Source organism: Lingula anatina, chromosome 1, assembly GCF_051362555.1.
Source record: "Lingula anatina isolate TDL-2025a chromosome 1, LinAna3.0, whole genome shotgun sequence".
Classification (NCBI taxonomy): domain Eukaryota; kingdom Metazoa; phylum Brachiopoda; class Lingulata; order Lingulida; family Lingulidae; genus Lingula; species Lingula anatina.
Window position 1 is genome coordinate 54,288,014 of NC_141767.1, and position 17,264 is coordinate 54,305,277.

Sequence of the window (17,264 nt, forward strand, 5' to 3'; positions counted from 1 at the left end):
CGATTTTTAGTTTTTTATACGTTAGAAATAATCAATATTGTATCTAATACTCAATTAAGTTATATTTTTGCAACACGGACTAAAAATATACATTTGGACGAGTTTTTCTACCTGTCCGTGGCAGCCTTTAGGCTCGGCCTCCGTTGTCAAGCACCGTTACTATGGGGGGCGGGGCAAGAATGGTTGTCTAACTTGTCTTAAGCTGTTACGTGTGCACTGGCAGCTCATAAGTCTTACGTCAGCTAAACTGAGATTATACTGTTTCCATTTTTTTACATTGTTAACAATATATTAATTTTTTTCCCTTAGCGTCTCAATCATGTCACGTCAAGATCACACTTGAGCTGCTGAGAATTCGTACAACGTCTTGGGTTGTCAGAAAAAAATTGTTAGGCAATCATTTTTTTACAATAAAGATCGTAACAGCAAGCAAGTTTATAAATAATATTGCCACCCAAAACATTTTCAAACTCGCCTATTACGATATCGGCACTCTGTGGCATCGTGGCTGATACGTACCCACATTCGGCCGTTTCTCGGAGTAATTCTTCCTTGCTTTCTCCATTTTCGCGTCTTGGTGTGTAGAGCGGCGTCCACGCACGACGGGTGGCATTGTCCTCTGCTTGCACCTCAAGTAATTTTCTTTTTGTTAGTTAGCGCTTCCTTAGACACTTCCTAGACAGTGCACAGACTCCTACTGCGTCAGGTACAATTATGATTAATTACGTCAGTGAAACGAGAGTAGGAAGGCCTACTCAGCTGTCAATCATTTCTCAGGGAAGAGCGGCTTTCGTGGTGCGAATAAGTTTGCGTACAAAAGTAAGATTTTCTGGCATCTAGATAGAAACAAACAACCCAATTTTAACACGTAATGGTGTATAGACCTTCCCGATCAATAAGATGATAACAGGTAAGGTGGAGGTGCAATTAATTTGCTAAATTAGCCCAATTACCTGAGCCAAATGGTTTATGAGCGATTTCTCAGCTTTGAAGATTGATAACATAGTCTAAACTTCAATCCCCATATCTCATTCTTTTCCTGTCAGATTGACATGAAATTTGATGTGTCTGTGTTTCAGTATAATATCTAGTCGACTGCGTCTTGGGTTCTTGATTGACTTTTTATTTTTGAAGTTATTTATACTGAAAGTGAATGGTCCATATATATTTCATAAAATTCACGTTTTATCAAAATAAAATCAAACGTAAAAATAATAAGAGAAAATCCTGACAGAGTTTACTGGTTTTTGTGCTAACCTTTAGATAGCTATTTCAATCGTATTTATAGGGCTTTTTGTTTAAGAGAAAATCTTGATTAAAAAAATGACAATTTTAGCCCGAAAACGCTGATATTACGTCACTCGTGTTACACTGTGACTACAAACTTTGGAAAATTGTTTTGCTTGCTAGACCATATCCTTTAGTTAATAGGAAATTTAATTAGCTGCATTAGTTTTGGACTTTTTCGTTAATATCCTAGACCCCTTAAGAGTGTATTGACACTCTCTTTCACCATCTGGTATGGTAGTTCAGCAGTGGAAGACAACAACAGTGTAGTGAAAACTGCCAGTTGCATTGTAGGGTAGGGATCAACACCAATGAAAAGTTTGTATGACAGATGAGTGCTCAAGAAAGTTAAATCAGTCATGAGTGACCCTGGACACCAGCGAACATTTGTTTTTGCCTATGTCAGCATTACACCTAAGGTCGCTAAAGCCAACTCCCACATGAACCAAAAATAGTTTTAAACCAATAAGTAATAGATATTTTAATGTGTGCGATTGATTATATTTTTATTTTATATAGATATATTATATATTTCAAGGGGAATTTCATTTTTTAAAATCAACACAAAGGTAGATGCATTATTGAATAATTAGGTGCAGCAAAAAACATTTTTGCTATCTAAATGATAATAAACCCTTACAGTACCCGTTTATATTCATTTTATCTGTAAAGTCTACATTTTATTTGTAAAGTTTATTTTTATGGATTTTAGACTCTAAATAAATTTCTTATTTATTATTATTATTATTATGTTATTAGCTTTTGGTGATTTTATTTCTGTTCTAGAGAGAAACAGTAGAAATTTTACCTTATCATATCTTGAGCATGCTAGAAAGACATTTCCTGCTTAGTGACAGCTAAAGTGAAACACCTGCTGTTACAGGAACTTTTTTAAATGCATTGTGGGAATAAAATAGAAATATGATACAACATATTGAAGGAGGAACACTTGTGCTTAAATTTTTGTTGCACTGGAAACAAATCCAGAACATTTACTTTCAAAAATGTAATATTTATAAGGATTGGTTATCTTTTATTCACTTTCAATCGGAATTGAAGTGAACTCATTAATCAACATATAATTAGAAAGCTATAATCCTGGATTCTATCAATATTTATTTTCAGAGCAAATGATGACATAGATGTTCTTCATATTGATTATGGTACCACTGAGATCTTATTTGTAGATGATGTTTATGATAAAGTGCCGGAGGAATTTGCTGAACCTGCTCCTTTTGCCTTCAGATGTAGATTAGCAGGAGTCAAACCAGTGAGCCTTTGATTTTCATGTTAAGATACGACCTGATTGGTGTTTTTAAATATCATTTTGCAGAAAGTGACATGTTAGAAGTCATTATTTCAGTTTGTTATTGGATTTTATCAAAGAAAAATGCTTAATTAAAATTTTTGAACCACCGTTTTGAGCAAGTTTAAACTGGAAAATGCCAGCATCTGGTAACTACTTTAGTATTAAGTTAGTATTTACTACAGATTGGTCAGTTATTTCAAACAAACTATCCAACTTGTGTCTTTTTGTCTAATATAATATGACTTTATGTTCATATCTGAAGATTGCTAGTTCTTGGATATCACGTGCGACCCAAACCTTCTCAAAGCTAGTCTTCAACAAAACTCTCTCTGCCATATGGTTAGATTATCAGGAAGATGTTGCAAGTGTTGCCATTATTTTGAGGTAAATTTATTCAATATATTTTAGCATCATAAGCATGACTGGTCTTAAAATTTGTTTACCAAGTAGCTGTTAATATTTTTAATATCAGTATCCAAAGTGTTATGTAATTTATTTAATTTCAAACACTTTTGAATTGACAGTCAGGACGAATTTGGACAGAAGAAATCTGTTGCCCAGGTTTTGGTGGATGAGGAGGTAGCAGTGGTGAGTCATTCTGACTTATGATATGGCATTAATTAAGTTTATATTAAGAAGATTATATGGTCTTGTCTTATATTTCTTTTAAATGTTCTTTTCTAATTGATTTTCAAATTTGCATTGCCTTTTTCATAACCTGTAACTTTATCTGAAAACATTAATCTTGAAATTTTATTATATTTGTCAGGCCATAGAGAACTTAAGTTTATCAAACAAAGGTTAGTGTTTAGATGTGAAATGGTAGTAACCTTTATTGAGAGACAAACTGTTGTACTGTCACAGCTTTAAAGATGAAATGAATTTAGTAAGAACACAAATCTGGAAACTTTAAGATGACCATCCTCAGTAATTCACATTCTTGCCTTTTTTATTTGAGTATTGCTATCTAATTCTAGTCACTTCTATATTGCTGTCTGTGTTAACAGGCACCATGGCGACCGAGCAGGCTCAGCCTACTGTAACACTTAGTCTTCGTTTGTCTCTGTTTCTTTAACTTTGTTCATACAGTTTTTTTCCCAAAACACAATGAACTTATGAAAAGAATATTTGCCTTGAGTCGGAGAAAATATTATTTTGAAGTTATATGCTGAAATGTTTTGCAGACTCTGTTCAAACTAAGAAAGAAGCAGTCCAAAAAGCCCACCGCATCCCCGGGTTTAAATTGGAAATGCTAGCTCCAAAGAAATTTAAAGACGAAGAGTCAGAAGAATGTAAGTGTTGATTTTAGCAGTCCATCCTGGAGGAGTAGTTGTTTTTCAAAGAATAGAAATAAAGAACAAAAATGTGGGGACATTGTTTGAGTTAAATATATAATTTGTTTAATGAATTGTAAGGTAAGGTAAAGAAATTAAACAGGCAGAGTGCATTTTTAAAACTTTAAAAATATGAAATATGACAACTGATACAAGTTTTTTTTTTTTTTTGCATTTGTTAACAATAAATGTACAACATTTTAGCTGATAATGAAGAAACTGTTAAAGCTGATCCAGAAATAGAGATTATGAAAGCAGGACTAGGAGACACAGATTGGGGTAAGACAGTTTTTATAGTGATATGCTGCCATTAATTAGTTTCCATTGTCAATATAAAGCTACCTTCAAAACTTATACGACATAGACTGGCTATTAATTTGGAATTAATTCGTTTGAAATTATTTGAGGTTGTTTTTTTCCCTTCCAGTACACAGCATTGGTATGATATGTTACTTAGTACTGTACATGTACTAGTCTATATTCACATTATCACTAGTCTGAGGAAGTAATATACCCTGGCAGATTTCAAATTGCCAGACAAGTACGCCTTTACATGTCACATGAAGATATTTTAGGGTCTCTTTAATTTGATCAGTTTGATTAGATATTAGGATGATACCATGAGTTACAAAATGACCTTGCTAGTCATATTGTTATTTTTTGTGGAATTGGAAATTAATGCCTATATAAATTCCATATTTTTCTTTTGTAGAACAGTCTGATCTTACTATTGCCAAAGGATACTGCCCAGAGACCAATATCAACATCATGGAGAACATACGCTCAGAGATCAGAGGCATCAGAGGAGAGAAAAAAATGGAGCAAAAATTCAAAGGCATTTTTTTTGTTTTTAAAAGATACACAATTACTGACACACACACACACACACATATATGCACATAGACAGGCATGCACACAGGTGCACATGGGGCATAGCTGAGAAATATGATTTATTTAGATGTGTTATAATAGCAGTCACAACAAAAATGAATTAAAGACTTATGATTAATTTTTAACCTCTGCATTAGCCAGGCTTGATATGCCAAGGAGATCTGTTGGAACTCCTTGGATATGCATTGATCTGACTGGTTTAAATTTCATAACAATCTATGTTTAACATCAGAATCCACACTTTTGGTGGTGGAATCATTGAGAGATTGTTATTCCCTCATTGCAGGTAGAGGAACTAGGTTCCCCACTTTGAGTCCATCCAAAGAAAATCCACCTGGTAATCCAGACAGAATGAAGTTTTCTCCTGAGATGCCTATCAAGCACAAAACTGCAAGGTCACCATTACATTATCCGAATTTTGACAATAAAAGCCACACAAATAGAAACCTGAGTGCTGGCCTAAAAAATACAGAAAGGTAATTTGGTTTGGATGTACATGTACACAAAGCAAATGTGGGCAGTAATGAAGGTGATTATGTAGTAAATAATTAGCATGGGTGGATCGATGAAAATGTCGTAGTCATTGTTGAATTTTGAGTACTGCAATTACAGTTTAATCTTATATCTGCCATGGCATCCATACATTTCCATGGATTTTCTGATTATTAAAACCAGTATATCCTTGAAGGTAAAGTTATAATGAAAAGAAACTTGTTAATTATTTTAAATAGATATATTTATTTTGATTGATGGCATGATTACTTAAAGGTATTTCAAACTCAACAAAACATTCTGACACATCTTAAGGCAACAGAGGTCTTCAATCCAAAAAGAGGAGAGGAAGGGCCAGTTATCTCAACAAGATCCCAGGTCAAAAGAAAAACTGAAAAATGAGTATGAGTGGCAGAAATATCAATTTTCAAGAAAGGTTAAACAGGTACACTGTAAATGGTTACTTTTTTCAAGTGGAAATTATTTTGTAAGATGTTATGACCTGCATGGCAATTTTTCAGAGTTGGATGAGTAAATTGAAATTGATTCATTTATGAACAGTCCAATTTGATGTGGTACAGTAATGTCTTCATTTGTTCTGGCTAATGATCTATTAATTGAACTAGCGTAGTTAAGGTGATACAGTGACTCAAAATTTGCCCTTTCTAAAAGAAATATTGCCCCACAAAAGCCAACTGTGGTTCTTAAAACGTCATTCTTCAGTTGGCTTCATCTGATTTGTCAACAATATATAGATAGATATGCTGTAACATAGTATTTGGTGAAATAAGAAAAGCACACATTCTGAATTTGATGACTAATTAGTAATTTAAGATACTCTTTGGTTATCCATTTATGTCATTTTTAGGTTGTGGCTAAAGTAACTGCTGAAAACATTGAGGCCAAAATATTAGAGTTAAAGGAGTTGGTGTTTCCTGGTAAGTGTGCCTTTGAAAATATGTGTGTGTGTGTGTGTGTGCACGCATGTGTGCACTTGTGTGTTTGTGTGTGTGTGTGTGTGTGTGTGTGTGTGTGTGTGTGTGTGTGTGTGTGTGTGTGTGTGTGTGTGTGTGTGTGTGTGTGTGTGAGAGAGAGAGAGAGAGAGAGAGAGAGAGAGATTATCAGAATACTGCCTTGTTTTAGTATTACGGTAAGTTAGCATTTTTCATCGTTTTAACAATTGACACTTGTAGGTCTGACTATTTGATTTATGGGATGGTTCACAATGAATTTAATCAATGTAGTTAATGCAGACTAACTCCTAGGGGACTAATGTGCATTCTCTTATTTCCAACATAATCACATAATCATCAGTTCTATATTCTACTCAATTCCAGGAGGAGGTATTGAGTAGAATAAACTCACTGGGAAAGGCCCCAGTAAACCAGCCCTACAAGGATAATTTAATCATTTGTGTCAGCTAACATATAAGACTGTATTTGTGATTGAAATGTTTGGTATTTCAGTCAACAGTTTTTTGAAGAACCTTCCAGGTCCCAAAGAGCTGCATTTATTCATGGAAGTGGTTTTAGAGCAGTGTATTGAGCAATATGACTCATTCTGCAAACTGGGTTTTGCACTGTTAAAAGAATTCCAAGGTGAGTAAATCAGCATTGTTTCATACCAATTAGTTATGACATTCATGTTGATATCACAAGTCACATTAGATACAGACAATTGCTATTATTTGGTTTGAATGTATTCTGTTGTTTTAAGAATCAAATTACCTATTGTCATGTATGAATAGTGGTTATGTTAAAGTTTTGTCTCATCATGGCCACTTTATAATTAAATTTAGATTTATATTAGTTAATAATATTAGTTTTGTTACCATTTTTTTAGGAAATAAAGAATTTCTTTGCCATGTCCAGGAATGGTAGAGTTTTTTTTTCACTCACATTTCCAGTAGGAATTTTCATGAATTAAAAAATCATTTCAAAATAGTTTGCGTATATACATGTAGACCCTGTTTTTACTCTTCTTTCAGAATATTATTATTATCATTTATTTCTGAAAAAAATCTGTATCTGCCTTTTAGCTTTGCCTGACTTCTCATCCAGCATGAAAGAACTTGTATGGAAATTGCAGAACGAGTATGTGAAGGTAAGAAGCATGCATTCTAGATACAGTTTAATAGTTAAATTTGCTAAGGCAATCATAAAGTCACCACCTTTTTATAGGTTTGACTGAACCATGTGTTAATTATAGGTGCTGGATGTTGCATGTATTTTAGTGAATTAGTTGAAAATGCATATATTTATTCTTATCATAACTGTTGCATGCACATGTATGTGGTTATATCGAAGTTGATTGTGCCTTTGCAGACAGCTGTTAATGATGAAGTGCTTCCAACTGTGACCAGCTATTGTCAAGTTCTAGGAGAGATCTATTGTTATGAATGGGATAACAGGTAAATGCCATATGCCATTTGCAATTTGATTGGTTGTTTATAGTACTGGTCTCTGTATTTTAACAACTAGGTGATTTGGAAAACTGAACTGTCACCCTGGAGCCTGCTCAGCTGTATATCTTACACATATTTTTGTTTATTGATATATGGTACTTGCATTCATCTTTTATATTCTAAAATATCATAGTGTGGTGAGTCAATCTTCTTCTGTTATTAATCTATCTGTTAACAGTTATTTGTGTGGATATCTCTTTTAATGTGAAAAGGAAATTTTTCATACTTGCATGGATGTTTCATATTGATGTACTGTTGTACTTACTTTTTATAGTGATCATTAAAGCATGTTTAAGGAGTAGTTCATGCGTCAGATGTACATTTATAATAGTCTGACTTGCAGTGCAGTGCTTTGATGATGAATTAGAAAAAGTTATATGATTTTGGTGTCAACCTCTTTGCTTCTGACAAATTTCCTCCATTATACAATAATTGTAGACTATATTGATTTTACCTTGCAGTGTCAGTGAAGTGATATCAAAGTGTTTGGTCAACTCTTTACTGAAATGGATTCATTTCAACAAAAAAGTAAGTTAAGCATGATTTAGCAAAAATAAAAATGCATTTTACTAGTATTATGTACTTATTTTGGTGAAATTGAAATCTTGTCAACAATAATATAAAAAATGATTACCAAAAATCTTTGTGTAATGTAGGTTTTATTGGATTGCCAAGATTATAATATACCTTTTAGTGACTCTCATCACTTATTTTCCTGTGCACTTACATGACTATATTTAATTTTTTTCTAGAGGCAGCACTTTGAACCAGGTGCATTGGACTGTCTTCACTTACATTGTGCTTTCAAGGTATTAGGCATTGCTGGACCTAAAATGGACCAAGAATTAAGTTCAGATATGGAAATTTTGTTTCATGAGTTAAAAGAGAAGGTTTTGTCTCAAGAACTCAAGCGGTGAGTAATTGAGGATCTGATTAACTCTATTTTTTATGGGTCTTGTATTAATGCCCCCCCCCCCCCATTTTCCCTACTTAATCTCTGAAATTACAACTGTTTAAAGATAATAGTGCCTACTGAATATTTTTATAGATTCATGTTTTGACAAGGCAGTTATAGTTATGTGTTTGCCAACAAGATGAGTTTTTGTTATCATGGTTTGAATACCTAGGTGAATTAAACTGTCTCAAAAATAGTCACACCTCAGATAAAACCTTGTCAGAAACACAATCTAGTGTTATATATGTATATGTTTATTTATAGTACTGACAAAGAAAAGTGCCTCGACTTGCTGCTACTGAGAGCTTCAAAATGGGGACAGAAAAACAGTGAAAGCAGGCAAACAAAAAGCCAAGAGCAAACAAAGGATGACACAATTGAAGTACAATCTGGTAAATAGATGAGTTGGTTGATTTTTCTTGGCCTAGACCTTTTTTGCTGTGCAAATTAATTCATGTTCTTCTTTTTTCATATTTAATTGTACCACCAGCGTTAGCGCTGGCGGTACACATGGTTTTAGTCCCGTCCGGTCCGTTCCGCCGGCTCCTGCGGCTCCGCCGGCTCCTGCGGCTCCGCCGGCTCCGCCGCCATGTTACCGTTTCTCCTCATAGACGGTAAGGGCCCCCATACCCATCTCTTGGATTTAGGTCACCTATACTCTCAACTCGTTCCACGTAAAATTTGGGCTTTGTCGGTATTGGGGTCTAGGTGTGGCACTCATTGCAATGCACCCTTGTCCAAAAATGGCAAAATTAAATGCTAATTATCTACCCTACAGAAAGAATTATGGGAAAAATTTCTACAGACGGCTTTCCAAAAGTCATATGTGTAGATTTCAAATATGCCCTTGGATTTGACCTTTGACCTTTATTTCAAGGTCAAACGGGCAAAAATTTTCAAAAAAATGAATTTTTTTTCGAAAAAAAATTTATTTGCGCTGTTATTCAGACACCACACAAACTTAACCAATAATATTATTGGAAAATGTTACCCTTCAGGTCATCTTTCATCTGTGTGAATTTGGGGTCAATCGGTGCAATTTCACAGGTGTAGCGGCCATAAGATACGGAAACTGAAAACTGTCTCTAATTCGGATTAATGCTAGAGACCCATTCTTTTTTGCATTTTGTAGAGCATGTAAAGCCCAACACTGGAGGTGGTCTCCGTTTTTTTGTATTCCATACGGTTTTCGAGTTACGCTGTATCAAACAGTACATATTGGTGGTGAAAGCAAAATGTGCAGTACGGTAATGGATAATAAATTTTGAACTCCGGAAAAATAAAACATAAGGCTTGGCAAAGCAGACAACTTGTGGTCAAAAATGACATTATTTCATCAAATTTGAACTTCTGGAACTTCAGAGCACCTTCCATTTCAAGAATTTTGACCAAAATGACCTTTTCTTTATTTTAATTAATTTTTTCTGTAGGAAATTTATGGCACATTAAGGTAACTCCGAAATTATAACATTTAGTCCCTTATATCTCCAAAACTGGCAGAGATAGGTCCATAGTTACTATTGAAGTTGAATAGGAAGTCATGTACTGGCAATCTAAATGTGACCTTGAAATTGACCTTTGACCTACTTTTTATCATGAATTGAACTTTGCAAATTTTGGTTCCCTTTTATTTCCAAAACTAGCGAGATAGGTCCATAGTTACTATTGAACTTGAATAGGAAGTCATATACTGGCAATCTAAGTGTGACCTTGAAATTGACCTTTGACCTACTTTTTATCATGAATTGAACTTTGCAAATTTTGGTTCCCTTTTATCTCCAAACCTGGCAGAGATAGGTCCATAGTTACTATTGAACTTGAATAGGAAGTCATATACTGGCAATCTAAATGTGACCTTGAAATTGACCTTTGACCTACTTTTTATCATGAATTGAACTTTGCAAATTTTGGTTCCCTTTTATTTCCAAAACTAGCGAGATAGGTCCATAGTTACTGTTGAACTTGAATAGGAAGTCATATACTGGCAATCTAAGTGTGACCTTGAAATTGACCTTTGACCTACTTTTTATCATGAATTGAACTTTGCAAATTTTGGTTCCCTTTTATCTCCAAAACTGGCAGAGATAGGTCCATAGTTACTATTGAACTTGAATAGGAAGTCATATACTTGCAATCTTACTGTGACCTTGAAATTGACCTTTGACCTACTTTTCATCATGAACTGAACTTTGCAAATTTTGCTTCCCTTTTATCTCCAAAGTTACGCTGTATCAAAAAGTACATTTTGGTGGTGAAAGCAAAATGTGCAGTACGGTAATGGATAATAAATTTTGAACTCCGGAAAAATAAAACATAAGGCTTGGCAAAGCAGGCAACTTGTGGTCAAAAATGACATTATTTCATAAAATTTGAACATCTGGAACTTCAGAGCACCTCCCATTTCAAGAATTTTGACCAAAATGACCTTTTCTTTATTTTAATTAATTTTTTCCGTAGGAAATTTATTGCACATTATGGTAACTCCAAAATTATAACATTTAGTCCCTTATATCTCCAAAACTGGCAGAGATAAGTCCATAGTTACTATTGAAGTTGAATAGGAAGTCATGTACTGGCAATCTTACTGTGACCTTGAAATTGACCTTTGACCTACTTTTCACCATGAACTGAACTTTGCAAATTTTGCCTCCCTTTTATCTCCAAAACTGGCAGAGATAGGTCTATAGTTACTATTGAACTTGAATAGGAAGTCATATACTGGCAATCTTACTGTGACCTTGAAATTGAGCTTTGACCTACTTTTTACCATGAACTGAACTTTGCAAATTTTGCCTCCCTTTTATCTCCAAAACTGGCAGAGATAGGTCCATAGTTTCTATTGAACTTGAATATGAAGTCATATACTGGCAATCTAAATGTGACCTTGAAATTGAGCTTTGACCTACTTTTCACCATGAACTGAACTTTGGAAATTTTGGTTCCCTTTTATCTCCAAAACTGGCAGAGATAGGTCCATAGTTTCTAATGAACTTGAATATGAAGTCATATACTGGCAATCTAAATGTGACCTTAAAATTGACCTTTGACCTACTTTTCACCATGAACTGAACTCTGCTAATTTCTTTCTCTTTTAACTCTAAACCTGGCAGAGATAGGTCCATAGTTACTATTGAAGTTGAATAGGAAGTCATATACTTGCAATCTAAATGTGACCTTGAAATTGACCTTTGACCTACTTTTTATCATGAATTGAACTTTGCAAATTTTGGTTCCCTTTTATCTCCAAAACTGGCAGAGATAGGTCCATAGTTACTATTGAACTTGAATAGGAAGTCATATACTGGCAATCTAAATGTGACCTTGAAATTGACCTTTGACCTACTTTTTATCATGAATTGAACTTTGCAAATTTTGGTTCCCTTTTATTTCCAAAACTAGCGAGATAGGTCCATAGTTACTATTGAACTTGAATAGGAAGTCATACACTGGCAATCTAAGTGTGACCTTGAAATTGACCTTTGACCTACTTATAATCATGAACTGAACTCTGCTAATTTCTTTCTCTTTTAACTCCAAACCTGGCAGAGATAGGTCCATAGTTACTATTGAAGTTGAATAGGAAGTCATATACTGGAAATTTACTGTGACCTTGAAATTGACCTTTGACCTACCTTACAATGAACTTAACTTTGATTGTACTATTTTAAGTTATATATATTTTTTGCGTATTTTGAAAATTCTTGTTGATTGCATTTTTACAGCTTGTCAAGCATAAGACTAGTGGCTGTGTCCCTTATTTTGCGTATGTGGGGGTCTATACGAATGCGCTTGCTCCAGCTGGTGGTACAATATTCGGAGGCGGTATCGCCTCTCTGATCCTCTAGTTCATAACTGCTTTATGTATCTTTTTCTGTCTCATAAAAGACCAAATGAATCATTCATCATTATACGCTATAGAATTCAGCTGCTGATGCTAGGTGCTTCTCACCATCAGTACATAACCAGTGCCAACCTAGTTAGGCACGATATATATCCAGCCTGACTTTCTTAAATTACACCTGAGTCTACTTTAATGGTACTTATTAGACAGCTGATGGCTATGTTTTCCTTGCCCTCACCACTTAAAAGTAGTACTATGTAATTCTTTACAAAAAGAAAGCAGTGCCAGCTTGACTGGTGAAGATGTACTTGTGGAGGACCTATTTGATGAAGATGCAGGCAGTGATAAAGATATTAAAGGCCAGCCTGACCAAGACACGGGGGATGACCAGGAAGAGAGTGATCAGTATAGAGAAGTGAAGACCATGCTGCATGAGTTACAGCTTGAAGATCTCTTAGAGAACTTTGAGGCAAATGGTATTAGGGTAAGAGTTACAGCATTCGAAGCCCAGTAATGTTATTCATAAGTGGTTTAGAAGTGCAAAGATGTACAGCACTTGTGATGATAGGGGGTTATGGAGTGTTTATCACGGTGCCTGTGTTTTAAAAGTGGGGTGCTAAATGTGAATGTATGTTTTTTTCTTTGATTGATAAATTCACTGAGGTTCAGACTTAAGTCCTCCTTGGAATGAAAATCTAGGTATTGAACATGACTTTAATGCTTTGTATGTCTTATGTTTTTGCAGGATTCTATTTTGCACATTGACCTGGTTGATCTGAAGCCTTTGATGAAAGAATGTGGTTTCAAACCTGGATTCATTTTAGAAATTGGAAAATACTTGGAAAGAAAAGGTTTTTATCTTTGATCAATTTACTGAGATACAGTAACATATGTGCAGGATGACATTACTTAAACACTGTAAAAAGAGTAATGAAGATTAAGTGAAAAACATAATTTGGATGAAAATTTTATTCTTTTCAGAAAAAGTGAATTTGTCGTGTGTGGCAGGTAGAGACTTGAAGGAGATTGGGGAAGGGCAGCCAAACATAACTGGAAAGATAAAGAAAGAGCCAAAAACAAAGGTTGTGACCAAGAAGAATATCATTGCAAAATCTCCATTAAAAGATTTCAGAGGTGGGAAATCATTAATCACCCAGAAATTAGATGGTTGTGAAAAAGTGCAAAGTCCTGCTGAGTTGACAGTTGGGCAGAAGCAGATTTCTGCGGATCAGGAGTCAAAGGAGGTTACGCTTGGGATGAAAAATGTTGCCAATTGGATAAGGAACACACCAGGTCATCAGGGACCCACTGATACTGAGAAAAAAAATCTTGATACTAGCTCAAATAGAAATACAGGTAACTGTGATTTGAAAACCGTGCCAAAATATGTGCCACCACACTTAAGGATAACAGAAAAAAACAAAAATAATACCTTGAAATCCAGTTCCCCTAGGGAAGAGAGGTCCATCTTAAATTCAGATAATGATGAAACTTACAATTTTTCCAAGAGTCTCACGGATACAGATGAAGCTGAATCCCAATGTAAAAAGGAGTCGTGGGAGATAAAACCAAAAGGTGTGTGGCAAGCCACTGGAGATTTAAGTATCCATAATGTATGCAATACAGAAAGTTGGCCTACTTTGGCTGATTCTAAAACAGTTGCCAAGCCTATAGGTCACAAATTTGTGGAATTTCCCAAAGTTATTCAAGCAGTGGAAGAGCCAGCTGCCAAAACCTCCTTTGGTCAGTTTGGTGCTCCACGAGCTTGCACACTTTGCAAAAGCCCCACTCATCAAACTTACGATTGTCCAAACACAGACAGATTGTTTTTGTAGTGAAAGTTTATCTTTGTTGAATAATTTTGTATTAGAAACTAGGAAACATGTCTTCATTTAACCTAGACATGAAAAGACATATAGTTTGGTATTTAAATCACATTATGATAACAGTATTATTTGTATAACTTTAAAAACATGTAACCATTGATAATTTTGTTTTTATATTCCTGAAATCAACATTTTTGATATCTGCTGCACTGATATATTCCTCACAGCAGATTTCTTTGTTTACTTCTTTTATATCACTGTAATGTCAGTATTAACTGAAGTTAATTGAAACTAATCACTTAAATCTTATATTTCATATAAGCTCTTCGGTTCCCATTGTTCTTGGCTTAGACATTTAGTCAATCTCATTTTTTTGTGTTGCATGGCATGCTACGAGCTCTTTTTTTGTCATTAATCTAAAGGAGCATTCAATATGCCACAGCTTAGCATTGGTTTCTGTTGTGACATTTCTGATGAAGTTTCTAGTCTTCCAAGAAAGGATATTAATCTGTGACAGGGTGTGCCACAACAGATGTTTATGTTTACTTACATTTATGCACAAGGTTGCTACATTATAGTTCTCTTAATGTGTAGATCTATTGTTCCTCATATTACTCTTTAAAAAGACACATACAGCAATTGGACAGTCATAAATGTGTGGAGTTTGGAACCTTGCCTGCACCAGGGTGAAGAGAATGACAGGGTGTGAAAATTATGATTAGTAAAGCTATTTTTAGCTGCACTTTTTATAATGAAGCATATTTCATGTACATCTAGTGCAGGATGTAAACATAATGGTTAAAACTCTATATACTGGGCAGTTAGTTGATGTTCAAAATTTAGAACCACTTGTCAGCAAGAACAGTGTCAACATGATATGATGGTAATTCATCAGTAACTGTGATTGCATCAAATATTTAATTATTTTCATGAATTCTATATGGCTGGTCCTTTCAATAAAATGACCATACAAGCCAAACCAGATTTCTTAAAGGGATAATAACTCTTCATTTTGGCCAAAAAATGAATTTTCCTGGAGTAAACAACAATTTTCCCATACTAACCAATGGTTAATGAATTCATTTTTACATTCAAAGTTAGTCCCTTGTTTTTTCTAAAAAGTTATTATCCCTTTAAAGTAACAAACACTTTAATTGGTATAGTGATGTGTCAAACCAAAGGAGGCTTGTCAAAAATCCTGACTTGAGTCCACTTTAAATAATTGGTCCTCCATTCCCACATTTAGTTTTTTTGCACAGACAGCTGATAGTTTTTTAACAAGTCCCAGGCCAAATTTGAAGAAGGAAAATGATTTTTTTTCTTTTTCAGTTTAAAAGGCTAGATATCCCAATTATGTGAATGGATCAACCTTACTCTTTGATGATACTTGAATGCATAAATAACATCAGTATGATTGTTAAAATAATTTTCCTGTATAGATCTAGGGATATTTTATTTAATCATTTAAGATAGCCCACTGTCTCGTGACTTACTGGCCAAGTGCAGCAACATATGTAAGTTGAAAGAATGTTTTTTTCCTTCTCCAAGAAGTTGTTTTCAGCTCCAATTCTTTGTTTGTTCATCACTAGCTCACACAACTCAAAAAGAATTATGGATGGATTTTGATGAAATTTTCAGGATAGGTCACAAATGGGTTAACTTAAAAGTGATAAGATTTTGGTGGTTATCCATTAATTATTTTTATTAATGATTAATTAATGGTTAATTATGTCTTGGCAAATGTCTGTGCTCCCGGAGACTGTATTCCCATAGATTTAGGTTGATCCATCTAGATTGAACTAACTCCCTGGGGGTTCAGGCTAAATTGATGTCAGCCGAGCGGGCACAGTAGTTAATTACCCCCTTACAGCTTTTAGTAGGTGGGACAGAGGCTTATGCCAGCTAAGCTGACAGTAATCTAGTAAGACTCCCCACAGGGATAGATTGATCTAAAATCTGTGGGAATGGGGTCTTAGTTTAGGACCCATTTTCATCAACACTGGATAGTGCTATCCTATGCATAACACTATCCTTTGGATAAAATTGTCATCCTTTGGACAGTTATCCTAAGGATAGCAGGCTTTTTAACCACTGGAAAGCAATATCTGAGACAAAAATAAGCATCTAGTTTTTAATAAACATTACTTTACCCACTGGATAATTGCCCAGAGGATAACAATTTGATCTAATGGATAGTGTTATCCAGAGAATAGTGCTATCCAGTGTTGATGAAACCAAGTTGTTTTCTCTTCAGTTCTATCAAATTAGTGTCTGCATTTATTACACAGTTGTACAAATTTACCAAATTTTGTGTGCCATTTTTGTATTCTTTTGAAAGATGACATCCCTGAAGCATAAGAATTTTGCATTTATCACTGCAAAGTTAACATCACCCCACAAATCCTCCATTTTCAATGTTGTCATACAGCGCTGACTGCCTCAAATGATTTCCATATTTTTAGGTTCTTATTTTGGCACTTGTTCGAAGTTCTCTTAAAAATGCAGACCCATAGATCGCACGAGAAAAAAGTCTGCACTGGGTAAAAATTGATCTAGGTACATGAAGGGTCATGGTAAAAAGTCCACTTTTTCAGAAAAGAATTTCCCCTGTGAAATTGCTGGCTACAGGTCAAAATGTATTATAAATATACTTTTCTATGCAAAGATTTCCTCCAAATAACTTTGATTTGCACATTATACATATTGTAATGTTTGATTTATTGTTCTCAATAAATTTTTTTGTAAAACATGTAGGGTCCTTTAGAATTTTACCATAACATTGAAGAATAGATAACCACAGATCCAGCATTAGTGTTGTTGAGAATTTTCTTTCCAAGTTTTTATATATCAAATGATTCAGTTTAA

The 17,264-nt window shown here is 34.6% G+C and overlaps 1 protein-coding gene across 4 annotated transcripts in view; it reads left to right on the forward strand.

Annotated features, from left to right (window-relative positions):
* LOC106159549 (uncharacterized) overlaps positions 1-17,149 on the forward strand; it is an 18,891-nt gene extending 1,742 nt beyond the window's left edge. For all 4 annotated transcript variants that reach the window (XM_013535965.2, XM_013536206.2, XM_013535893.2 and 1 more), the window contains 19 exons: positions 2,413-2,557; positions 2,859-2,980; positions 3,121-3,184; positions 3,366-3,396; positions 3,781-3,888; positions 4,135-4,209; positions 4,643-4,765; positions 5,108-5,297; positions 5,629-5,758; positions 6,182-6,251; positions 6,780-6,911; positions 7,352-7,416; positions 7,638-7,723; positions 8,239-8,305; positions 8,530-8,690; positions 8,997-9,124; positions 12,849-13,057; positions 13,319-13,424; positions 13,555-17,149. In XM_013535965.2, the coding sequence (XP_013391419.2) occupies positions 2,413-2,557; positions 2,859-2,980; positions 3,121-3,184; positions 3,366-3,396; positions 3,781-3,888; positions 4,135-4,209; positions 4,643-4,765; positions 5,108-5,297; positions 5,629-5,758; positions 6,182-6,251; positions 6,780-6,911; positions 7,352-7,416; positions 7,638-7,723; positions 8,239-8,305; positions 8,530-8,690; positions 8,997-9,124; positions 12,849-13,057; positions 13,319-13,424; positions 13,555-14,408 (2,866 nt within the window). In that variant the 3' untranslated portion in view covers positions 14,409-17,149. The remainder of the gene's footprint in view (positions 1-2,412; positions 2,558-2,858; positions 2,981-3,120; positions 3,185-3,365; positions 3,397-3,780; positions 3,889-4,134; positions 4,210-4,642; positions 4,766-5,107; positions 5,298-5,628; positions 5,759-6,181; positions 6,252-6,779; positions 6,912-7,351; positions 7,417-7,637; positions 7,724-8,238; positions 8,306-8,529; positions 8,691-8,996; positions 9,125-12,848; positions 13,058-13,318; positions 13,425-13,554) is intronic.
* Positions 17,150-17,264: the final 115 nt, after the last annotated feature.